Source organism: Rhinolophus sinicus, chromosome 2, assembly GCF_057876585.1.
Source record: "Rhinolophus sinicus isolate RSI-liver-muscle chromosome 2, RSI-T2T, whole genome shotgun sequence".
NCBI lineage: Eukaryota > Metazoa > Chordata > Mammalia > Chiroptera > Rhinolophidae > Rhinolophus > Rhinolophus sinicus.
Window position 1 is genome coordinate 137,810,556 of NC_142502.1, and position 27,787 is coordinate 137,838,342.

The 27,787-nt window shown below is 39.2% G+C and overlaps 1 protein-coding gene across 4 annotated transcripts in view; it reads right to left on the bottom strand.

The window, feature by feature from the left end:
• ALMS1 (ALMS1 centrosome and basal body associated protein) overlaps positions 1 to 27,787 on the bottom strand; it is a 142,576-nt gene that overhangs the window by 57,280 nt on the left and 57,509 nt on the right. For all 4 annotated transcript variants that reach the window (XM_074332177.2, XM_074332176.2, XM_074332174.2 and 1 more), the window contains 2 exons: positions 26,716 to 26,849; positions 10,543 to 12,392 (listed from right to left, as the gene is read on the bottom strand). In XM_074332177.2, coding sequence (XP_074188278.2) covers positions 10,543 to 12,392; positions 26,716 to 26,849 — 1,984 coding nt within the window. The remainder of the gene's footprint in view (positions 1 to 10,542; positions 12,393 to 26,715; positions 26,850 to 27,787) is intronic.

Below are 27,787 nucleotides of genomic sequence, written 5' to 3' on the forward strand. Positions count from 1 at the left end.
GTTTCAATTTAGGATGCTATTATGTAATTTAGCTGAGAAAAGAGTACTTTTCAGTTCAAGTGAAAATACATTCATTCATTTTTTAAAAATTATTAGAAGTCCACCATAAATTAGGGACTGGTGCTAAATGCACAGAGTGTACAAAGATAAATAAGAAACAAAGCCTTCCCTCAAGGAGTTTATATGTCAGTGGGGGAAAGAGAGGTTTTCAAGGTTGTAATTATATATTCAGATTACAGAGAATTCATATTAAAACAGAAGGGAGTAAATAAATGATTGAATGAATAAATAATAGGGGAGAGGAGTCAAATCTTGCTCATAGAAGAATTCCAAATAACATATGTAGCTATCACCCCCATCCGCACCGAAGGGGGTGAACGTCACCTCTCCCTCTCCCCTTGAGTATGGGCTGAACTTAGTGACTGGATTCCAAAGAACAGAATATAAAAAGGGAGAGACAGTAACTTTACAGCGGAGAAACCTGGCGAACACCATGTTATCCAAATGAGAGAAATTCACAACACCAGTGATGTCATGTGGACGCCACATACTCTGCTATGATGTGATGAGAAGGGTATTTCTCTTTTGTGGTATTCTTTGACAAACCCTTAACTTTAGTCTAATCATGAGAAACACACCAGTCAAACCCACATTGAGGGAAACTGCAAAGTATCTGACCAGTATTCCTCAATATCGTGGAATACAAGCAATGAGATCTCCAGAAAGACAAACAAGTTGGGTCCTAGAGCAAATTAAGCCTGAAACATCGTTGGGAGTGACAAATGATAAAACTGAAGCTGTCCCACTTCGGGCACATCATAAGAAGGCAGGGTTCTTTGGAAAAGACAACGCTGGGAAAAATAGAAGGCAGCAGGAAAATAGAGGACCACATATGAGATGGAGTGATTCCATAAAAGCCATAGGCATGAGTCTACAGGAGCTGAGCAGGGCTGTTGAGGACAGGACATTGTAGATCATTGTAGATGTCACTCACTGAATTCGGAACCAACTCAATGGCACATAACACACACACACAAATACACACACACACAAAATATACCATCACACACTAAAAATATACCAAATCATACAGTAATTTTAAAAAAGTTTAAATATAATGAAATCATATATTTAATTACCATGAATTAAATAGAAACAAACAATAATTAGAAGAGTTCCCATATAACTGGCAATTAAGAAACACTTCTCTACATAAGCCCCTGAAACAAAACAGAATTGAGAAACTATTTTCAAGATGATGATGAAAAATTACATAAAAATTTGTGTATATTAGAAAATGCTACAAATTAATTAAAATTAATATATTAAAAAATTAAGTATTCTCAGAAAGGTAGAAAAAGACCATCAAGTCAAAACCCCAAACAGAAGGGAAGAAATGAAGATAAAAGCAGAAATTAATGAAATAGAAAAAACACATTAGAGGACCAACAAAACCCAAACTGTTAAACCCCTAGCAAGAGTGACCAACAAAAAAAAAAGGGAAAACACAAATCACCAATATCAGACATAAAAAAGCTTTTATCACTAAAGATTCAGAAAATGAAAGGATAAGAAGATATTATGGAAATAACTCATGCCAAAATTACTCAGCATGAAGAACCAGAAAAATCTCAACTCACATGGGAAAAAGACAATCAACCGACATCAATGTTGGAATGAAAGAGATGTTAGAACTATCTGACAAAAACTTTAAAGAAGTTATTATAGAATGCTCCAACAACTTGGAGTGCATACCCTTGAAACAAATGTAAAAAGAGAGAACAGAGGAAAAAAAATATTGAAAACAATCACCAGAGCTTCAGGATAATACCAAAGGTCAAGCATTTGTCATCAGAGATGAAGAAGAGATATATAACTTTGTACCACACTCTCTTTTTCGTCTACATATATGATATATATGTAACATATATGTATATATGTATTTGATGAAATAAGGGTTGAAAATTCCGTAAATATGATGAAAGATAGCTCAAACCCCAAAGAAATCCATGCCTAGAAACACTGTAATCAACCTAAAACAAAACAAAAATAAAGCAATCAGAGAAAAAGGACACATTGCTTCTTACTTATAGGGGAATAATGATTTGAACAACTATAGATTTCTCATCAGAAACAATGGAACTCAGAATTGAATATTTTTTAAGTGCTGAAAAAAAGGACTGCTGACCCAATGGCATGAGCCATAAAAAAAAAATCAATTAAAAACCTTTGTTCTGTGAGAGACCCTATTAAGAGAATGAAAAGACAAGTCACATACTAAGAGAAAATATTTGCAAATAACATATCCAGCAAAGGCCTTGTATCCAAAACATATTAAAGAACTCTCAAAACTCAACAGTAAGAGAAAAAAAACAAGCCTATTACAAAGTCACTTCACCAAAGAGGATGGTAAAAAAGAACACGAAAAAAAGCCATTAGGGAAATACAAATGAAAATGAAAACTATGATGAAATACCACTACACACCTATAAACAGGGCTAAAATATACTGACAATACCACATGTTGACGACGATGTAGAGTAAACTGGAATGCTCACTCATTGCTAGTGGGAATGCAAAGACAGAGCTACTCTGGAAAAACAGTTTAGCATAGTTTAGTTCTAAACAGTTCTTATGAAGTTAAACATGCATATATACCATATGACTCAGCAACCCCACTTCTGAGTATTTACTCTACAGAAACAAAAACTGGTACATACGTGTAAATGATTCTAGTAGTTCAACTGTAACTGCCTCACACTGGAAACAACCCAAAAATCCTTCAAAAAGTGAATGCCTGATAAAGAAAGTGTGGTAATCTATACAATGGAATTGTGACAAAGGAATAATAAAAGCAATATTAGTGCTTTTAATAAAGCAATACAAAATAAAATAATACTGATTCACAAAACAAGATAGGTCTTTTTTTTTTAAATTAAAGTTTATTGAGGTAACAATGGTTAGATGGGTGAATCTTAAATGTGATGTGCAAAGTAAAAGAAGCCAAACCCAAAAGTCTGTTACATAGTTTACAATTTCATTTATATGACATGCTGGAAAGGCAAAACTAGAGGGAAGAAAATAGAGCAGGAATTGCCAGGGGTCAGGAGAGAAATTGCCTATAAAAGGATGACTTGTGGGAATCTTTGGATTGGTAGAAATGCTTTGTACAGAACTGTGATGATTGGATTTATGAAAACTGATAGAACTGTACACCACAGAAAATGTACTTTACAGTATATAAATTAAAAAAACAAAAACAAGATGTGGGGGCAAAGGTGGAATGCAGGATGTGACAAATGAATCTAACTGTTTTAAAAATGAATCACATATTGACACCGAGGGATATAGGGAATAAAGAAGTTGACTTAGAAAATATCAGCAAACAAGTGTTTTGACTGGATATTGTAATGCTAAATTAGAAAGAAACTATACATAAAAATTATACTTTAGTTGGAGAATTTCTCACCTGGGTCTGGGTTATGAATTCTGAAACTACTTTATTTATATATAGGGTAAATATAATAAATATATTGTAAATAATGACAACCAGGTTTACCACCACTGGAGATAGAAGTTATTACAAATAAAGGGGAAAGCCTAGAATCAACCCTGTAGCTCTGGATTAAAGTATCAGTATTGTCTTGTGGTTTAACACACACACACATGTACACTCATTACTAGTGATGGAAAATATAAATGCAGGCATATGCATGAGTTAATATACATGCATGTAATTCTTAGCTTTATTCACAGAGAGGGGCTAGAATCAGTGACATCATCCTAGTAGGAATGCGCAAACCCAGTGCTCACATCTTGGTTTCTAAACATTATCCTCCATTGTTGAAAGTGGGCTATTAAAATCCACTATATTGTACTATTTACTCTCCCTTCAGATATGTTAGTATTTGCTTAATGTATTTAGTTGGCCTGATATTGGGCCTGTACAAATTTACAATTCTTATACAGGCATACCCAATTTTACTGTGCTTCACTCTTTATTGCACTTTACAGAGCTTTTTCCTTTCCCTTTTTTTTTACAAATTGAAGGTAAGACCCTCTGTCAGGAAAAAGATTATGAGTCGCCGAAGGCTCAGATGATGGTTAGTATTTTTAGCAATAAAGTTATTTTTTAATTAAGGTGTGTATATATATATATATTTTAGACAAAATGTTATTGTACACTTCATAGACTACAGTACACTATAAACATAACTTTTATATATACTGGGAAACCAAAAAACCTGTGTGACACTTTACTGCAATATTTGCTCTATTGCAGTGGTCTGGAACTGAACTTGCCATGTCTCCAAGGTATGCCTGTATCTTCTTGATGAACTGACCCTTCTATTATTATATAACGACCTTCTTTGTCTGTTACTGTTTTTGTCTACAAAATCTATTTTGTCTGAGATAAGCAGAGCCACCCCTGCTCTCTTGGTTTCCACCTGTAAGGAATATCTTTCTCCTTTCCCTCACTTTAAGCCTACGTGTCTTTAAGCTGAAGTGAGTCTCTCGTAGGCAGCATATAAATTCAATGCAATCTTGATCAAAATTCCAATGGTATTTTTTTACAGAAAAACAACCCTAAAATTTGTATGTCACAAAAGACCCAAATAGCCAAAGCAATTCTGAGAAAGAAAAGAACAAAACTGGAAGCATCACACTTCCCAATTTCAAACTATACTACAAAGCTTTAGTAATCAAAATAGTATGTTATTAGCATAAAAATAGACACACCAATGGCACAGAACAGAGCCCAGAAATAAACATCTGCATATACAGTTAACTAATATTTGACAATGAAGCCAAGAATATGCAATAGGGAAAGGACAGTCTCTTCAATAAATGGTCTGGGAAAACTGGATAACCACTGCAGAAAACTGAAATTGGACTCACATCTTACACCACTAGGAATTAAACTCAAAATGGATTAAAGACCTAAGCATAAGACCTGAAACTATAATACTTGTAGAGGAAACAGGGGAAAAAATTCCTAGACATTGGTCTTGGCAACAAGTTTTTGGATGTGACACCAAGAGCACAAGCAACAAAAGCAAAATTCAGTAAATGTGACTACATCAAACCAAAAGTCTTCTGTATAGCAAACTAAACAATCAAAAAAATGAAAGGGTAACCTACTGAATGGGAGAAAACATTTGCAAATCATACATCTGATAAGGGCTGATTATCCAAAATATATATAGAACTCATACAATTAAATAATAAAAAAACAAATTTTCCAATTTAAAAAGGGCAGAGGAATTGAAGAGATATTTTTCAAAGAAGATATGCAAATGAAAAGGTGCTCGAAGTCACTAATCATCAGAGAAATGCAAATCAAAACCACAATGACATATCATCTTCCACCTGTAAGAAAGACTATCATCAAAAAGACAAAAGATAACAAGTGCTGGTGAGAATATGGAGAAAAAGGAACACTTGCACACTGTCGGTGGGAATGTAAACTGGTGTAGCCACTATGGAAAAACATGTGGAGGTTCTTCACAAAATTAAAAATAGAATAACCTCATAATCCAGCAATCTCACTTCTAGGTATACGGGAAAGGAAATGAAAACAGAATATCTGCACTCCCATGTTTACTGCAGCATTATTTACAATAGCCAAGATACGTAAACAACCTAAGGGTGCATCAATGGATGAGTGGATAAAGAAAATGTGTGTATATATACATACACACACAACGGAATATCATTCAGCCACAGGAAATCCTGTCATTTGTAACAACATAGAATGACCTTGAGGGAAGATAAGTACTATATCATACCACATAACGTGAAATCTAAAACAGCTGAGTTTGTGCAAACAGAGTAGAATGGTGATTACCAAAGGCTGGGCGGTGGGGAAAATGAGGAAATATTGGTACAAACTTCCAATTGGAAGATGAATAAATACTGGGGATCTATGTATAGATTTGTGATGATAGTTAACAATAATGTAATATATACTTGAAAGGTAAGAGAGTAGTTCTTAAATGTTTTCACCACAAAGAAGTAATGGTAATTATGTGACGTAATGGAGGTGTTAGCTAATGCTATGGAGGCAATTACTTTGCAATTTCTAAGTGTATCAAGTCAACCATGTTGTAAACCTTAAACTTACACAATATTATGTCAATTGTATCTTAATAAAGCTAGAGAAAAAAAATCCTATTCTTCAAAAAAAAAGAAACAAGGATTCTTTGGAGAAATGGTTGATTTCAGGGCTCGGGCACAGTATAGGAGCCAATATGAAAGTGTCCTCAACAGGTAAAACTGGAACAACTTGAGTTAAGTATTGAATTATAATCCAAAAATGAAATAAATGCCCCTGAGTCCATACTAATGTACATAAATTACAGGAATAAATGGGGAAGGAACAACAGTTCTTGCTTACAGAAGGATTACAATTAATAAATGTAGAAGGAATGAAAGAATATAAAAATGCTATTAGAATATCAGAGTAATAATTGCTACCAGTAAGATCCACTGATGGATGCTAAAATTCCTGATCAAAGTTTAAGCAGAACAGGATGTTTGCATAGTCTATCAGTCTCTCCCTCAAATACGTGGTATTTACAAAGGAAAACCAGTAACTTTACAGTGGAGAGTCTTGGTAGACACCACTTTAGCCAAGTGATCAAGGTTAACATCACCAGTAATGCATATCAGTGTAATGTGCTTCCTAATGAGATAGACTAAAAACGCATAAACTCAATCTAATCTTGAGACATCAAACAAAGCCAAATTGAAAGACTTTCTCCAAAAAAAATCCATTCTCTTCAAAGTGTCATGGTCATGAAAAACAAGGCAAGACTGAGAAACTGCCACGGATTGAAAGAAATTAACTCTACTATTTCCCCAACTCCTCTTTAAGTAAAAAATTATCTCAAAATAAAAGTTTAAATACGAGTATATGTACTTGCACGTTTTATGCATACATACACACACACAATCATTCGTTGCTTAATGATGGGGATGCATTCTACAAAATACATCATTAGGCGATTTCATCATTGTGGGAACATCACAGAGTGCACTTACACACACCTAGGTGGCATAGCCTACTACACACCTAGGCTATGTGGTATATAGCCGATTGCTCCTGAGCTAAAAGCCTGCACAACATGTTACTGTATTGAATACTATAGGCAATTGTAACACAATGGTACTTGTGTGTCTAAACATGCCTAAATATAGGAAAGGTACAATAAAAATACAGTATAAAAGATAAAAAATGGTACACCTGTATACCACACTTACCATGAATGGAGCTTGCAGGACTGGAAGTTGCTATGGGTTAGTCAGTGAGTGAGTGCTGAGTGACTGTGAAGGTCTAGAACATTACTGTACACTACTGCAGACTTTAGATAAACTGTACACTTAAGCTACACTAAATAAAAAAAATATTTTCTTTCTTCAATAAAACACAAATATTGTACAGCTATACAAAAATATTTTCTTTCTTCATATATCCTTATTCTACAAGATTTTTCTATTAAAAATTATTTTCTTAACTTTTTTGTTAAAAACTAAGACACAAATACACACAGTAGCCTAGGCCTACACAATATTACTGTCTTCCACCTCCACATCTTCTTGTACCACTGGAAGGTCTTCAAGGATAGTAACACACATGGAGCTGCCATTTCCCATGATAACAATGCCTTCTTCTGGAATACTTCCTGAAAGACCTGCCTGAGGCTCTTCTTGAGGAGGTGTCATTCTTTTCGGAAATACGAGGTGTGATCAAAAAATATGGTGAATATTTAAATTTTAAAAAATTTATTACAGTAAAAGACACATTGCCATTAACTCCCATCAAAATACTCCTCCTCGCTTCAAACACACTTATCCCATCATTCTTGCCACTTTCTGAAGCAGTTCTGGAAGTCCTCTTTCGTGTCTTTAGTTGTGCTGTTGTGGCTGCCTCATTGTCCTCAATTGATTCAAAATATTTACCTTTAATGCTCATTTTGACTTTGGGGAAGAGCCAGAAGACTCACAGTGCCAGATCTGTTGAATAAGGTGGATGAGGATACACCGTAATGTTTTTATTAGACAGAAATTGCCGCATACCAGAAGTGATGTGTGACATGAAATGTTGTTATGATGGAGGAGGATTTACAGCACACTTTAAAACACACGTTCTCTTAACCGTAGCTCATACCCAACTGACTGCACTGAACAAGTTGAAACTTGTCACACACTGTTACTAGGTTTGACACTCCCCTTCCCGTACTGAAGATCCTTGCCTTTCCATTGGCACGAGGATGCCGCGTTCACCAAATTTTTTGATCACACCTCGTTGGGTGTCCATAGTGATTTGCTTGTTTCTTTGTTTCAACATATATTTGCTGGTAAGCAGATAATGTACCATAAACATTCCTCTCTCTTAATAAAAACCTTTCAGTGTTAAGGTCCATGCTTCCAAAAATTTTAAGGAGCTTGTTGAGGTCTGCAAAACCTTCTACTAAATCCTTCACTGAATTTTCTTGGAGGTTCCTCTTCTTTTTCTTCTCCTGCATTTCCTTTTCTCTTGCCTCTTCTTCAGCGTCCCTGTTCCAGTTCCAACAACTCCTCATTAGGCAATTATTAAGAAGCACCTCTAGGAGCTCCTCCATGTCACCCTCATCCACGCCCAGGTTCAAGCTGTTTGCCATCTCAATCATAACCTTGATTTTGCAACCTCCTATCCTTGGCCAATCCTCTGCAGTCACAGATATCACTGGGCAGTAGGAATTTTTCAGCTCCATTATGATCTTATGGGACCACCGTCATATATGTGGTCCGTCATTGACCGAAACGTGGTTATGTGGCACATGACTGTATATACACACAGATGAGTGTGTATGTGTATGTAGTTTGAATTATTTATAGACTCGAGTTAGACAAACCTAGGTTCAAATGCTACCTCCAACATTCAATGGCCATGTGATATTGGGCAAAACATTTAATTTCTCTAAGTATTAGGTTTTTTAAATCTGTAAACTGAGGTAATACCATCTATCTCTGATTATACTGAGTATAAAATGATATAAGCAACCACTACAATGACTGGCATTTAGTATATTCTGAACAAGTGGCATTATTAGCTCATATTTATAAGCATCTATAATTTTCTTCTCATTCAAGGAACTCAGCTCCAATAACTAGGTATTTTATGACTTTGATGAGTTTAAGTACTGTATATAAATCTTTTAATTTCTAAATAGTTTTCAAAAAAAATTATTAGTACTAATCTCTACAGCACCCTACTACTTATAACACTGAAACCAGAGACTGACCCTGTTTGTTTGTTTGTTTTGCCCCAATTCAATTCTCAAGTCACTAACATTTAGAACTACAAGGGACCTTTCAGATTTCCACCCCTTCGACTTCCCCCATCATCCACATGCATGGCAAAGATATTAAATGACTTGTCCAAGGAGACAGCTGGTAGAAGAACTGGAAGTGGGGTTCAAGATTCGGAGAGACAGGATCATGTGGTGAACAAACTCTTGCTTTGATTAAACATACTGTATTTGAATACCCAATCTGCTACTTACAAACAGCAATATTTAAGACATGACAAAGTAGCAATGTCACGTCTCTATTTCACAGAGGGTAAATACAGATAGCACCATCTACCTCATATGGTTTATCATGAGTATTAAATGAGATAACATATGTAAGTCCCTCATTGCCATGACTGCCACATGTGGATGTTGAAAAAAACATTTTTCCCTTCCTCCTTTCCAAGCCCACTGCTCTTCACTATGACATGCTGCCTTCTCAACTGTTGGAGGTTTGAACTGTAAGATGGAAATATTAAACATACAGGGTAGTTCTGTTTAGCCATAATAGAATGTTATGAGTCTCTCGTAAGAGACTCATCAATGTAAAACTGAATTTAATGACAGTCTTAAAATTAGGCTGAATAATATAAACCTAATGCCTTTATCTCTGACCCGGGTTTCCTTTCCTACAATACATTGTGAAGTAGGGCACATCATTCAGGGAGACATTATGTTGATATGCATTACTGGTGATACTAACCTTGATAGCTTGGCTAAAATGATGTCTACCAGAATTCTCTACTGAAAAGTTACTTTTTTTTTTTCCATTGTAAATACTAAATATCCAAGAGGAATCAAGAAATGGAAACAAAGAGAGGGAGAGAAAAAGAGAAAGAGCACGCGCAGGAGAGCAAGCATGGGCGTGCATCCCCTCCCAAAGCCTGGTCTTCAGCATATCTCTAACACAATAAACAAGGAATGAGTACATTGTACCACTAGATGATCAAAGATTCTTCTCAAAGTAATTCAACTTAAAATACTTGATGCCAAGTCTTGTCAAAAGCCCTTTGAAAGTATAAATACATTACTTTCAGATATTCTCTTTGGTATTTATCCCTTGCAAGACTTCTAGCAGACTAGTCAGGTACAATCTCCCCTAAGAAAATCATACTACTTTTCACCCAAGAACTTACATTTGCTTAAGTTATTTAAAACCCTTTATTACAAATTTCATCAGCTTGCTTGTCATCACAATGAGACTCACCGATCTGCAGATACTGGAGTCCCTTCTGGATTGGGATATCCTTCCAAATCTGAAAAGTTCACTTGTGTTTGCCTTGAGGTTACTACTATCTGGCTATTCTGAAAAGGTATGGTTTTCAAGTCCTGAGTAATAGCATTACTGTCTGGAAGAGGAGACTGTACAACTTGAAAGTCCGATGAAGATTTAGGTCCTAGGAAACCTAAAGATTCTTGATCCTGTACTACAGGTTTAACGGTCAGTAATTTGGAGGTTGGTTTCAGTGATCTTGAAGATATGGTTTGCAGGTCAGAGTTAAACTCACTATTCATCCTTGTTTTAGAAGCAGGATCCAATGAAACAAATCTTTCATCTAAGGTTCCACTATCCGACTTGGAAGGAGTCTTGGGAGCAAGAGTAATATGGACAAAAGAAAGTGCTTTTCTATTTGAAGGTGGAGTAGGTGGAGATGTTGCCAATGTACTTTGATTTGGGGCCAATTGGGAGACCATCTTATTTAACTTGGCTTCAACATCTATCATATTAGAAATGTGTGATTTAGGCTTATGTTGATCATTGTTTTCTACTACACAATCCTGACCTTGAGGAAGGGGGGAATATTGTTTTCTCATGTGGTGATCTACATCTGGGGCTTTGCTTTGCTCAAAGAGCTGACGTTGTTCAAGAAAAATGGAAGAAGGAAGGTCTGGAGCTATATAATTCTGACCTTGAGGAAGTGGGGAGTGGTTTTCTCTCATCTGGTGATCTACATCTGGGGCTTTGCTTTGTTCAAAGAGTTCTCGTTTTTCAAGAAAAATGCGATCGGGAAGGTTTGAAGCTACATAATCCTGATGTTGAGGAGGTGGAGACTGGTGTTTTCTCACATGGTGATCTGCATGTGGGGCTTTGCTTTGTTCAAAGAGCTCTTGCTGTTCAAGAAGTATGTGCGAAGGAGGATTTGGAGTTATACTTACATTCTTCTCTTTTACTCCTAATGTGGAACTCGGCCTGTCCATGTTAATGAGGGTATGGTTCTCACAAAAATGAATGTCCTTAAATTTGCTACAATTTGTACTGGTGCTGGGCACAGAATGACTGCCTTTAAAATCTGGTCTTTCTAAGTGGTTTTCTTCTTGGTGAGAATGTTCAACAGATAATTTTTGACCTTGCCTACTGTTTTCTGCTAAAATAGTCACAGCTTCATCTGGTGAATGACTAATGATTTTAAATGATGAAGGGGAAGAGGTTTTCTGTTTTAGATCTCTAGGAGGATTTTGCTCTTCAGTGAAATGAGAATTAAATACCCCTACAGATGCTCCAGTACACTGGGTATCTTCAGTAACACCAACCTTAAGAACAGAGGAATCTGAAAAGCACTTAGAATGTCGGTGAGATGAAAAAGTGATGGAGGTAGTGAACTTTTTCATGGATTCTGGGGGCAGCATTTGTGATGAAGAATGACAATCCATTTCTTCAGGTTGTACACAAACAGGTTCTACTAATTCTGACAGCCAAGGGTCCATCTTTTCACGGAATGGCATTCGAAAACCCTTGCTAATTTTGAAGTCATCAGCAGTAAAGTTTTGAAATGGGGAATGACTTTGTAACTGCAAGGAATTCCAAACTTCGAAATGGGGGTTGCTCTGGTCTAGTGATTTGGAAAGGTTGATGTGCCTGGTTCTCCATGATGATGGGCTCTGTTGTCCTCTGAGCATGTCTAAGGGTTCAGCAGATCTGAAAACACAGGGATGGCTGTCCAACTGTGGTTGTTCAGCAGTTAGAGTCCTAAAACATCCTTTTTCATGGCTCTCAATAATTATGTGACTACATACAGCTTCTGGCTTGCATCCTATTTCCTGTGGACTCTGTAAACCCTAGAAAATATAAACAAGTTCTTACTTGAAGTAAATAGTTATATAAAAATTAGTTTCTTGATCTTTTATAATAAAACAGGTAAGAACACAACAAGAATAAGAGGGTTAACTACAGAATAAAATGGCTCATGATAAATAAGACCACACAGTTAATTTCTTCTAAAAATTTTTCACTGAAGTAACTAATGAAAGCAAATTACTGTTGTCCCCCAGTAATCTCCCCTTTTTTCTTTTAGTAACAGAGATCTCTTACCCTAACATTTGGTGGTCACATGGACACCAAGCTGGAGATATTTCCAATTTCTTTTGCAGTTAGATGTGACCATATGGCTAGGTTTAGGCCAATAGGATATGAGCAAAAGCAGTAAGTACAACTTCTGCTTCCTGTCCTTAAAAAGTCAAGTTCTTGGCCTCCATTTTCCCCTCCTACCACCATCACTACTATCACCATTACTATTACCAGCTGAAAATAATGATGTCTACACATCCCTGGAAGCAAAGTAAAAGGATGGCTCACTGTCCACCCAGCTTGGGTCGTTGGATGACCTCAAGGAGCTTGCTCCTGTTCCTACCCTAGACTGTCACATGAAAGAAAACACTCTACCTTACTTGTTTTTTGGGTCTCTTTGTTGCAGAGGTTTAGCCTACACCCTAATATTTTACCACAAAGAATAGGAAAAAGAACTAGTACCTCTTTCCTGGGGTGGAAGATCAGTGCCTAAAGTTACCATAAATACAAAATTTCTCTGAGATTTCCATGTTGACCTATAAAGTTGTAACTTGGCACTCTATTTGATGATATAGACACATTTGATTTCATATAGAAATATTTAAAAATATGCTGCCACTTCCATGTAATGGAGTAGATGTGATTTTCCTATTCCACCTGCTATGTCCACCTAGAAATCCTGGACATTATACATAAAACAAACTTAAGAAGAATCTGCAAGATGTAGACAAGAAGGCAAACTGGCTAGGGACTTCGGAACCTGAGGAATGGCATGGTGGTGAGGTCCCTGGTTTTTCTTTTTACCTCATATATCCCAGGGCTGGATCTGAAGAAGCCAGCAACCCAGGAAGAAGGGGCACAGACAAAAGCTCTAACAAAAACCTACTCTCATTAGCTAAAAAAAAAAATCAGTAAAGGTGACGTCCAATGAGACAGTAAACTTTTAGACAAAAATTGCTCTATTTCAGCCAAACACCACTGGGTGTGTGTGTGTGTGTGTGTGTGTGTGTGTGTGTGTGTGTGAGGGAGTGCCCTCACCCGCTGTCATGCAGGGTGTCATGCGGGGTCTCAGCTCCCGCTCCCCATATAAGAATGCAGGACATGGTGAGGCCAAAAAGAAACACCCACGGAGCCACAGATAGGGGAGTCATACCACTATAGTCTCACTGGCGGCTGGGTTGGAGACACAGGAAGCAGGAGCCACAGGATCCGCAACCCGCAATCCACTCTCTGCACTCCGCACTTACTAGCTTAGCCACGGCAGTTATATCAGTGGCCAATGGCTCACTGGTTACAGCTGACGGCCAACTAGCCACAGATGACGGCCATCCAATCACAGCTGATGGCCATTTACTACCTGAGCCAGCCCCTCTACATGTGAGGCCAAGAGCCTAGAAACTGCACTCCTGGCTCTGCCCGCCCCCACACACTCATACCAGCAAAGGCTAAGTGAGGTGCGTATATTTCTATCCTTCCAAAACTATAATGAGGCCCAACACCCAGGCCAAGGTGGTATTGGAGACGGCCAAGTAGGAACTTCTGATTTATTTTCACCCCTGCAGGAGATAATGAACTACCTCTCCCTGTGGTGTCATTGGAGACATCTGAGGAGACACTGCACTTTCATTCCCATTCAGCAATAATGAGGTGCCCCTCTCTCTTCCAGCTACAGACTGGAAGAAAATACTTGCAAATCTCATATGCAATAAAGGACTTGTATTTAACATATATAAAGAACTCTCAAAACTCAACAGTTAAACCACAATGCAAGCAGAAAAATGGGCCAAAAAAAACCATGTACGTTTCACTGAAGAGAATAGAGAAGAGAAATAAGGCCATGAAAAGATGTCCAACACTGTTAATCATTAAGGAAATGCAAATTAAAACCACAATGAAATATCACTACACACCTATCCAAATGGCTAAAATAAAAAACAGTGACAGCACCAAATGCTGATGAGGCTGTGGAGTAATAAGCTCACTCACACATTACTGGTGGGAATGTACAATGGTACAACCACCCCAGAAAATGGTGTGGCAGTTTCTCAAAAAACTAAACATGCAACTACCATATGACAGTAATAGTACTTTTAGGCATTTATCCCACAGAAACAAAGGCTTATGTCCACCAAACACCTGCACATGATGTTTATTGCAGCTTTATCTGTAATAGCCCCAAACTGGAAAACAACCCAGATGACATTCAATAGGTAAATATTTAACCTGGTATCTCCACACCGTGGAACACTCCACAGCAATAAGAAAAAGGAACAGATGACTGACATACACCACAACCTGGATATTCTCCAGAGAATCATGCTGAGTGAAAAAAACCAATATCGAAAGGTTACATACTGTATGATTTCATTTATATGACATTCTTGAAATGACAGAATTATAGAAACAGACCAGATTCATGATTACCAAGGGTTCAGAAAGGGGTGGGGGCAGGAGAGAAGTGGATGAGCTATTACAGGGCAATATCAAGAATACCTGTGCTGATAAAATGTAAAGTCTCTGGACTATATCAGTACCGATATCATAGTTGTGATAGATTATCACAGATTTGCAACATGTTAGTTACCATTGGTAGACACTAAGTAAATGGTAAAAGTCATCTTTCTATATGATTTCTTACTATTGCATGCGAATCTACAGTTATTTCCAAATAAAACGAATTTTTAAAAAAGCAAATCAATTAAACACCACTGGACAAAACTAACACTTTAAACTGCCATTTTTGTTTCATGGCTTCTTATAGCCCTGACATGGCCTGACATATTACTGGGAAATAAATACTTCAATCTGAGAAGCAATCTGACCATTTCCCACCCAGAGGAGGCACTCTTGGGGCCAGAGTCTAAGGAATTGTTCTTAAATGGCACCCTCCCCACCAAAACTATAAGGCCATGCTGTTACAGCTCACAGAAATCAGATACAGAACAACATGCATTAGACCACATTGATGCTGTAGCTACCACATGAAAATAAACTTTCCTAAAGCCCAAATCTTGTCTGGCAAATAGGCCCCATTGCCCCCTCAGCCAGGAACCCAAAGGAGGAGCCCTAGGGGATATGGGGGCTTCCTTATCACTCTCCAGCAAGGGCTGGTGCCTCAACCCAGCTCCCTCTCAAGAAAGGACCAATAGGTTTCTCTGTATTAGCAGGTCCTTAGATCAGCAGTCCCTAATGACAATCTCAGGTCAGCCTGAACACAAGTTAGAAACCTTTGCTCAGGAACTGCAGGCTCTTCAAGACACCACTGACCCTGCTGAGAGCAAATGCCATCACCTTCCAGAACTCCCCAGCCCCAGAAACAGGATCCGGAATCCAAAACTCTGACTTCTGAGAGTGACAGCCACCAAGGACCCTGCCCTAGGGACCTATCAGTTCCCCATATCTTGCCCCTTCTCTAGGAGACAATAATCTGTATACTTCTTTAATTATCTAGTGGGACACCCATAACAAAACAACCTTTTATGGCTCTCACTGACACTGGAGCCCAAATTACAGTGCTTCCCAGAAACCCCTCCAAACACAAGTGAGGAGTACCCTTTAAATTACAAGGCACAACAGGTAGGATGGTAGAAAGTGTTCAACTTCTACTGGACATCACTATTGGAACAATTTTTATTCAAAATCTTTTAGTGGTGGTGGCCGCTTCGACCCTGCCCTTTCCTGTTATAGGTATGAAGGCCTTGATATGCCACTTGGAACAAACCCAATTCCTGGCATTCCTGGTAGGAGCTGCACATTGGGAGCCTGTACAACTGCTATTCCCGATTAAAATGCTAAATACCCTCCCCCCCCAATATCGTTTGTGACAGAGGACTGAGAGACTGTAGCCCATAATTCAAGATTAAAGGAAAAAGTCATTAAACGCACCATTTCTGCTTTCAGTTCTCCCATTTGGCCTGTATCCCAGCCCACTACTACTGAGCGACACCTACAGTCCACTATCAGAATGTAAATGCTCAGGTGCCCCCAGTTAAGGCTCGCATTCCCAGCATTGTATAGTTAATTGAGGACATCCAAAGGGCTCCAGGGGACTACTTTGCCATGATCAATCCAGCTAATACATTCTATTTAGTATCAATTGCCAAGGAGTCTCAGCTGCAATTTGCTTTCACATTTGAAGGCATCCAATATCCCTTTACCCAACTGCCTATGGGCTATTTTAACACGCCACTGACCACAATCTTTGCTGAGAAAACCTAGATGCCCTTACAGTATCCCCTTGGCACCACATTAGATGATGTTCTAATCTGGGGCGCCTCAGAGGATGCAATGTTTGAGGACCTAACGCAGCTGGTGACCCACCTACAACATAGAGGTTGGTTTATTGCCCCACATAAAATTGAAGGGCCAGCCACAACTGTTAACAATGTCTGGGCATTAACGGGTGCTCTGAAGACATTCTGCTTGCAGTTAAACATAAATTGTTAACTATTTAGCCTCCTACCACACTATAGAAAGCCTAAAACATCTTGGGTCTCCACATTTTGCCGGCAACACATACCGTATTTACCCATCATCCTCAGACCCATTTATGCAGTCACACACAAATCCTCCACATTTCATTGGTGAGAAGTTCAACAACAAGCTTTACAGTGGCACAAAGTTCTCCCCCTGGCTCCCCCTTCCGGGCTGAGACACCTGCCACCATGGACTATGTACTACCAGCTTTGGGACCAGGAAGCTGCTCCCCACAGCCCCCGGCTGCACTCCCTTAGAACGTCAATTTCTGGATCCTTACTGAGCTTTGTTAGAAACAGAGGCCCTCACAGGATGGAGCCTATTCTGCATACCCACATTCCCATAACACCATGTTTCCCAACAGCGGCTGGGCATGGCCACCAATGCTTCTTTGCTAAAATGAAAATATTAGGTTGGAGCAAAAGTAGTTGCGGTTTTTGTAATTACTTTTAACCTTTTAAACCACAATTACTTTTGCACCAACCTAACAGTACCTTCAAGCAATGGACTAAACCTGATATGGCAGGTCTTTCTAAATTACGGGAGGATGTAATTCCCCAACCCTTAGCCCCCTAGACCCTGAGGAACTGTGCCCGTTGCCTAAGCCTCTGGACACTTGGGGTAGCCCCTGGGAAGAGCTGACAGTGAGAGAGGGAGTCTGTGTACTTCACAGATGGCAGCGCCACCACCACACACGGTGGAGCCCGATGGAGAACAGCAGTGTACCATCCTGCCAGTGGCAGCACACTTGTCAAAGATGGCAAGTAGGCAAGGCTCAGCTTGCTGAGCTTGCGGCGGTACAAATAGCTGTGCAGAGCACCGTTATCCTTGACAAGCCTCTTGTCCACATTTTTACTGACTCATGCGTGGTTAACTGGTTAGCAGTTTGGTCAGGCCAATGACAGCAGGACAATTTTCACATTCAAGGCTGTACCATTTGCGGTGCCCCAATTTAGAAGGGCATTGCCTAGGCACCAACCACAATTAAGGTTACCCATGTTTCACCACATACAAAAACTAGCACACCAGAGTCTATCTTTAAATGTGAGGCAAATGCCCTTGCCCAAATCCATGTTACCAACATTCAGGGCTCTCAACCAATGATTCTTTACCAACAACTCTATTCATCCCACTACCACAAAACCACAGGTCCCCTCCACCCCTCATCAATCCACCATTCCAGCCTTTTTTAGTCACCACTTCCATGCTCCTTACTCCCTGGACGAATGGTCCCATCTCATCAGGTCACAGGGAAACTGCTGCCACACAGGCCGAGGCCACCGCAGGGGCCTTCTGCTTAAGGAAGCCCTTGCAAACTGAGTGGTTCTGAATTGCAAATTATGCTCCCAAGCACTGGAAACTTCCCTGTCAAGCTTCACTTCCAAAGACTGCCCTATTAGCTTCGGCACGTTAATTTCATAGAGCATCTTCCTCCGACTAAAGGCACTATCTGCTTTCCTATATCCACCCGCAGAGCAGGGAATCTCTTTCCTAAGAACACCCCATTTGGCCCTCCTGATATCATTGACTCAGATGAAGGATCTCATTTTACTGCCCCTCTAACACAGCACTGGGCTCTCCAATAGGGCAACCAATGGAACTTTCACCTCTCACAGGCATAGGTCTCTGGCATTACTGAATACCACAATGGCCTTTTAAAATCCTTGCTCCTTAAGTTACAGGGTAGTAAATGGACTTCCTTGCTACTAGGGGCACTTACCACCTTAAACTTAAACTCTAGGCCATATGGCCACCACTCTCCTCACACCAACTGGACTTGTCTGGTCATGCTGCCAATGACTGTTATCACAGGGGAATATGATGCCATCATCTTACAGGACAATATTATTTATATTTTTCCCCGACGATACTGAGTCCCCTTACAGATTTCAAATGATCATCTCATCTTCCAACATTTACTGGCAACCCGATCGGGGATGGGTGGTGAGCTATGACCTCCTGGTCCCAGTCCTGCCCCATTAGAAGAACACAGACCCACTATGCTGCTACTGGGTCACACTTACCTGCCAGGTATGCACATTCCAGCTGAAGTTCCAGTGTACAACGGCTTTAGTAGAGGGTTCATTTCTCCTAATCATACCTCCCCACAGGAAGTAGAAATAAGTGAACCTGGACCCAACAAAAGAACGGTGTGGAACTCTACAAGGGGGAAGAGGCACTCAGGTTGGTTGACACCAGCAATATTAGAAGATGACAGCATGGTGATACGATCACAACACTTGACCCTACCCCACTTTGGAGGAGGCCACCAATGAGCTGCTGACCCACAGCAGCCTCTATCATAATAAATCGTCACATGAGATAATTATCGGATAGGTACGACACTATAAAATGCATATGCTTGCTACTGTTGGCCTTACACTGTGACTTTTGTGCCATCTGGGTCATGGGGCTTCCCCTCGACCCCAGAGACAACACTAGAAAGTAGCTGGCCGCACACAACTCTTGCCAACAATTGTACCCCAGGACGGCACGTGTTAGAAGTCAGCCCTAGAAGGGCGAGGCCCAAAATGCTGCCAGGTGTGAATAATAGTCAGGCAATTGAAGCCCTCTATCTTAAATGGAACCAATGCCACAAACGCTCAAAGGCCACCAGCCGTTATAATACCCTAATTGGCTAATAGGCTTATTCACTTCAGACCCATCTCTCTCTGGTAATACAAGGCCAAACATTAAATTGTTGGGAGCATTTAACTAAATTTCCTTTCAGCCAAAGCTACACATGTGCCTCCAACCTTTACTATTATGGATGGTCTCCACATCCTATAACTTGGAGGAAAGCACCTCCCAATCATTTGGAGGTGCACCCCTGAGGACGCCCAAAATTTGCTGAGAATTTGTGAGACCAGTAGATGCTCCCAACGATGTAAGCAAACCCCAATCAGGGCATCCCAAATCTATGCGATTCTGTTAGGTCCCTTGGGCCCTCAGGTCCCCTCCTTGGTGGCTACCTTGGGGAGACATCCCCAGAGGATGTCTCCCTCCACCTGCAACAACACAGGTGATGACGCCGCGGGAAACAACTTCACCCCAAATGCTGCCTCCGCAACCTGCCACTACAGCGTAGATGACGCCCAGGAGGGCACAGCAGCTGATGATGGCAAGGATTCCGTGGGACTTACTGAACTGAACGCCTGTTTATCTAAATTCCCTGCTGACAAATCCGTAAGTGGCATTTTTGAGAGTTAACTATGTGTTTACCTTAAGGCCCCCTTGCTTATTACCATGTTTCCTTAAAAAATAAGGCCTACCCCGAAAATAAGCCATTAAGATTGTCAGGCAGACGGACGCATTTAGAACGTTATGATGATGTTCCAGAAGATGACACGAGTGTATGTGAATAAATGTAGACTGTTGTACATGAAAAAATAAGACACCCCCTAGAAATGAATAAATGTTGTACATGAAAAAATAAGACACCCCCTAGAAAATACATCCTAATGCATCTTTTGGAGCAAAAATAAGACCCAGTCTTATTTTCGGGGAAATACGGTATGAGACCCTGTCTTACTTTCGGGGAAACACGGTACAATGCTTGCTGCGGTACTTTGCCTGCTATGCTGCTCTCTGCTGCACCTTTGAGCTTCAGAAGACAAAAGTTTGCGCTGAGTCTCATAACCTTACGGGCTCCTTCAAACACTTCACTTAGTTGTTTGCCCTAACCACACCCATTAAATTGGTCCACATTCTGCATCCTCCTGGGGATTAGTGAATTTAATTCTTTTGGGAGGACCCTTCCCTGACTGTGGATGCTACCAACACCACAGCACCCCACACACGCACCCTCCAGGACCACAGCCACAGTCACCCGCCTACACCACCCCGAGGGGACCCTTTCCCATTGTCACCACTCAGGGCTCCAGAATCCTCCCATTCAAACCCTCCAACAGTCCTAATTCTATTTCCTTTTTTGGTTTTTTTGTTTGCTTGTTGTCTCTTCAAACCCCTGTGTCAAGGGCTGAATTTCAGTAGTTCACAGCAAGCCTAATATTTTTATACAATGGGCAGAAAACAGAACTTATTTTTTAGGCTGCTGTAATTGTTGGGCATGTTACAGAGCTCAACAAAAATATTTTCTTGAGTTAGTGGTCTACCCAGCTGATTTATTGACACCGCCCCCATTTTCCCAACGGAAGGCACCCAATGCATCCCTGCAGCTTGCCCGGCCACTCTCTCTGGTGTTCAACTGCTCCAATGTAGAACACTTTCCATAAAGTATGTGGCAACTGGCAGGAGTGCCCACATGCCCTTTATAATCCTTCCTTTCTACCTACTCGGCACCAGTATCACATGGAAGAATATGACCTACACCTGGCCCCAAGGAGCACAATTCCCACCATATTGGGCCTCGCAGCTCAGTTGCCCAGGAGGCACCCGAAATTACATCAGCTTCCCCAATAAAACAGTTAGTGTCCACTGTGAGTCCAGTGCTCTAGTCCATCACACATTCATGGTTCTCCACACGTGCACTTCTCTTCCCCTCAACCTTTTTGCCGGCCCCTGGGGAGTCCTATGTGTCATACCATGTACCTGAGTCTCCTTGGGACTCCCCTTATACAGATCACTAAACAGGAATCCCAATCTACCTCTCTTTCTGCCCCTCACGTCAAGAGCGTGTGGTATTCGTCCCCATTATGTCGGAAGTAGGTGAGTGACTATCCCTCACAGGAAGGGGCTAGGCACCACAATAGGCACACAAGAACAAAGCATTAAGGCAAACACCAACCTGTCACCCGCACTGGCTAAACATATCAGGCTGGTACACCAAAGCAGGGCCTCATGCAACAACATGAATCTTTAGTCAGATGGTTTTGGATAACTGTTTCGTTTCAGATGACTTACTGGCCAAGGAAAAAGGTGTATGCATTGTAAAGGGCACCCGGTGCTGCATGCATGTTAATAATACTGGACAAAATCAGACAAATTTACAAAAGATAGCCCAACAGGCACCAGTATTCCATAACCTGACCCAAATTTTTAATCAAATACCTACCTTAAACTTATCCATGGGCTTTATTTTCTTGACAAATGGGGGGGATAATTATGGACAGGTTTTCAAACTATCGTTTATCTACTGATGTTCTTGACTGGCATTTTGCTTCGCTCATGCTTCATAGGCTAGGTGACCAAAACCCTGCCAGTGGCTTTTAAAATCTCCACCATCCTGACAGTGCCCATGGTTTTCCCTAAACACTAATGCCTAGGCATCACAGGGTCAATTGTGATGAGAAAACAGCTATTTTGAGTTGCTACCTAGGCATTTTACAGTATGACAGCCCTGCTCACACCCAGAGTCTGGACAATTAGATAAGGACCCGAGTTTAGGATTCCCACCACAAGTTCCCTCTTTGTTTCTTCCAGGGCACCTTTTAAAATAATCTCTTAGAGTTGAGTCTATGAAAATTTAGTGACTTCTGTCTCAACCACCTTATAAGTAAGAGGTACTTGCTACCCTGCTTTCTATCTCCTTGACAGAGGTCTGCCCTTCACTCAGTTCAGTGCACCCTACCACTCACACTACTGGGTCTGTAAGTAATAAATCTTGTGACTTTACTTCCTTTGTGTGAGTATATTCAACTTGTGTCTTCAATCAAAACAACCCTGGGGTTTTCATTTCCCCAAAGTGGGAGCTCAGATGCTGAGAAAGCTACCTGCTGACCCCACGTAGGTGGCTTGTGTCTCCTCATTCAAGAGGTCATAATCTGCATATTATTAATTTAATATACCAGCTCCAGGCACCACAACACAGCATACTACAATGCAAAAATTTTTCTTGAAGAAACAGAGCAAGCATTAAACCAGACATGGCAGGAATGTTGCAATTATCAGACCAGGAATTTTAAAAAAACTACAATTAATATGCTAAGGGCTCTAATGGATGAAAGGTACAGCATGCAAGAAAACAAAAACAATGTAAGCAGAAAGATGAAAATCCCAGGAATGAATGAAAAAGAAATGCTAGAGATAAAAAACACTGTAATAAAAATGAAGAATGCCTTTGATGGGTTCATTAATAGATAGGACATGGCCAAGATAAGAATCTTGAGCTTCAAGATATCTCAATAGAAGCCTCCAAAACTGAAAAGCAAAGAGAACAAAGAATGAAAAAAGAAAAAAGATAAATAACAGACCAGAGAACATCAAAGGACTCTGAGACAACTACAAAAGATGTGGCATATAAGCAATAGGAATACCAGAAAGAGATGAAACAAACAAAAGAAATATCTGAAACAACAATAACTAAGAATATCTCCCAAATTAATGTCAGACACCAAAATACAGATCCAGGAAGTTCAGAGAACACCAAGCAGGATAAATGCTAAGAAAACTACACTTAGACATGACATTTTCAAAGTACAGAAAAATCAAACATAAAGAAAAAATCCTGAAAGAAGCTAAAGGGCAAAATGCCTTATTTATAGAAAAAGAATTACATCCAACTTCCCCTCAGAAACCATACAAGCAGGAAGAGAATACAGTGAAATATTTAAAGTGTTCAGAGAAAAAAACCACCAACTTAGAATTATACTTCAATCTGAAGGAGAATTAACACTTTCTCTGACAAACAAAAACTGAAGAAATTTGTGCCAGTAGATCTGCCATGCAACAAATGTTAACAGAAATACTTTACAGAAGAAAAAAATATAGGTCAAAAACTCAGACCTACATAAAGAAAGAGCATCAAAGAAGTGATAAGTGAAGGTAAAAAAATAAAATTTTTTTCTTATTCTTAATTACTCTAACATAAGTTTGTTCAAAATACTGCTTGAATATGTGTGTGTGCACGTGTGTGTGTTTGTGTGTGTAAAATGATGACAGGAATGACAGAAGAAACAAGAGGGAAAAATCAGGATTATTTTATTAGAAGGTACTCATGAAGTGATATTTAAAACTGAATTAGTTGTAAGTATATGTTACAAACTGGGGCAACCACTAAAAACATATTTTTTAAAATTATATATATGCGCTAAAAAATGAGAGAAAATGTAATCATATAAAATGCTCAACTGGAACTACAAAAGGCTGAAAAGACTGGAAGACAAAAACAGGGACAAAGAACAAGGGCAACAAATAGAAAACAGTATGAACAAAGTAGATATTAACCCAAGTATATCAACAACTGCTTTAAATAAAAGTCAACAGTCTAAGTGCACTAATTAAAAACAGATTGTCAGAATGGATCAAAAAACAAGGCCCAACTCTATGCTGTCTACAAGAAAGCCACTTGAAATATGAAGACACATATAATTTAAAACTAAATGGAGGGCCGGCCCAGTGGCTCAGGCGGTTAGAGCTCTGTGCTCCTAACTCCGAAGGCTGCCGGTTTGATTCCCACATGGGTGGGCTCTCAACCACAAGGTTGCCAGTTCAATTCCTCGACTCCCGCAAGGGATGGTGGGCTCCGCCCCCTGCAACTAAGATTGAACACGGCACCTTGAGCTGAGCTGCCGCTGAGCTCCCGGATGGCTCAGTTGGTTGGAGCACGTCCTCTCAACCACAAGGTTGCCGGTTCGACTCCCGCAAAGAATGGTGGGCTGCGCCCCCTGCAACTAGCAACTAGCAACTGGCAACGGCAACTGGACCTGGAGCTGATCCGCACCTTCCAAAACTAAGACTGAATGGACAACAACTTGAAGCTAAACGGCACCCTCCACAACTAAGATCGAAAGGACAAAAACTTGACTTGGAAAAAAGTCCTGGAAGTACACACTGTTCCCCAATAAAGTCCTGTTCCCCCCAATAAAATCTTTAAAAACAAAAACAAAAAAAAGAACGCCATAGGCTGATATGACCATTAGAAATCATAAAATATGATTTCTAAATATACTTCAAAGAGAATACTAAATATACTTCATGCTGGTCAGATCACATGTGAAATTCTGTGTTTAATTTAATTCAAGACACCATATTTTAAGAGGAATACAAACTATAATCTACCTAAAAAAAGGTAATTTGCTTTAATCAACATACGAAGATTAAAGAAATAAAAAAATATAGATTACTGGGGAGAATATATACTTTTAAACAAAGGGTGCTAGGGTAACTAATTACCCATTTTATTGTTACTTTTTTCACAAGCATATATGTAAACCTAAAATCCAATCTAATTTATACTTTTAAAACACTTTTCCAAAATTGATAAGCCAGTAATTATGCTATATCACTGATGAACAATTTTCTAAGCAACTAAGAATTAGGCTATAAAGTCTATGCCTATGATACCTATATCAATTTTTATACGATTAATAATTACAGCAGTTGCAAATTACTGAGCATTAGCTAGATATCACACATTCTACTATGCATTTGATAGGCAGTATCTCATGAAAGCCATACCAAAACCCTGTAAGGCAGATATTATTATAATACCCTATGATCATACATAATAGAAGACCAAACTCCCTATCTATCCACAAGAGAATAAACTACAACATATTCATACATTGAATACTTAAATAAAAAGGAATAAACTAAAACTATGTATATCTACATAAAAGAATCTCAACAACCTACAACTGTATGGAAAACACAATTACATATACCATGTTAATGACATCTATCATAGAGTTGAAAACCATACTAAACAGCAAGAAAATCAATACATGTCAGGATAGGAAGTAAAAGAATTATGACTGGGGAAGGGGACACAGGACTTCAAGTGTTTTTGCTAACATTCTATTTCTCAAACTGAATGGCTGATATACAGGAATTAATTTTAATCTATTCTTTATATACATGTTTTATATATATTCTTTTCTATGCATGAAACAGTTCACAAGAGAAGGAAAATAAGTACTATTAAAAAAAAGTCGGGTTGGCCCGGTGGCTCAGGCAGTTAGAGCTCCACGTTCCTAACTCCGAAGGCTGCCGGTTCGATTCCCACATGGGCCAGTGGGCTCTCAACCACAAGGTTGCCAGTTCAACAACTCGACTCCCGCAAGGGATGGTGGGCTCCGCCCCCTACAACTAGCAACGGCAACGGGACCTGGAACTGAGCTGCGCCCTCCACAACTAAGACTGAAAGGACAACAACTTAACTTGGAAAAAAAGTCCTGGAAGTACACACAGTTCCCCAATAAAGTCCTGTTCCCCTTCCCCAATAAAAATCTTAAAAAAAAAAAAGTCATTTATACATAGGCCATTAGCGCTCTGTGTTCCTAAGCAGAGAATACACATCTGAAAATAGCTGGACTTCATTTGCATCTCAAGATACCACCCTCAAGAGGAAATAAGAATGATGATAATATATTGATAAAACAAATCTATTTTATTTTCCAAAGGAGGTAAATGTTTTTAAATAGATGAATTTGGAATTAATCAAAACCTACAGAATCTAATCCTTGATCTTAATTTTTGAAGAATTAAGGCTCCTAATTCTGTAAGCCAAAGACTACTAGTGATTCAGCTCGAGTCATCAAGGCCCAGGTAAGAGATCCAAATTCTATTATACTACCCTTTCTTTCACATTTTCTCTCCTCATTTCTAGATTTCTTTTCTTTTTTTTTTTTTTTCTTCAATTACAGTGGACATTCCATATTATTTTATGTTAGTTTCAGGTGTACAGCATAGTGGTTAGATTCTAGATTTCTTTTATACCTTGGACAAGTCAGTTGTTCTTCCATGACCAAACAACTTTGCTTTGATCTCTTCTACTTTTCTCCTGTCATCCTCATTTAATTCTGAAATGGAGTAGCCACACTCACGAGCCATGTTAAACTTCAGATTCCAGGCTAAAGAGAAAGCATAAAAACACTTGAGATAATACAGTGCAGACACGGGAATTTGTCAGTGACAAGAGCACAGATCATCAATATATCCCGTTTCTACCACATGCTTAGCAAAAAGTGTGTGCTCTCAATTATGTGACAAACTCTTCAAAGTTCCTGAGATTATTTCACTGAAAAGTCTGATTTTTTTAAACCTTATTTTACAGCTCTTTCTTCAGAGACCCCTTTAAATATGGTATTCAAACATTTTTATCTTCATCTTCCTTCTAATCCGGATAATCCCTTTGCCTTCCCCATTAGCTCCTACTACAGCTACTGTCACTTCCATGAGAGCTGATATTTAAAAATAATAAATAAAAGTTGGAGTTTTTTGGAGGATCAAAATATGCGTAAGTGATAGAAGGAATGGTATAGGCAATTAATCTCAAGGGAAGATTTCCAAGTAGGCCTGAATTGCTTATAAGTTGCCCTCCAAAATATACTCCCCGTATTGTCAAGATTTTTTTCTTTTTTAATGGAATTCTATTATTAGTGATTAATGCGATTAGTAAATATTCTCTTTTAAACTTCTGACTCAAGTTTTAGTGTGAAATACCTTGTATTTTTTTCTAATGTCTAACATTTGCTACAAGAATTTCATTAACAAAGAGGATGTGTGAGAAAGGATATAGACTGATTTATAGAGTTTTAGAGTTTTATATAGAGAGTTTTACAATATAGAATGATTTAGAGCAAAGCAAATGGGTTTCGTTTTTGTTTTTTCTGCCTCCAAAATAAGGATATTATAATGGGATTAGGAAAACCTGAGCGCTTTAGGAGTCTGGAAACCCAAGCTATCTCCTTACTCTCCTTCAGACATCAGAACCAAATTTTCCTAAGACCCTATTATAAAATCAAACTAGCACTATTAATACTGTGATTTACCTACACTATTGGTTAAG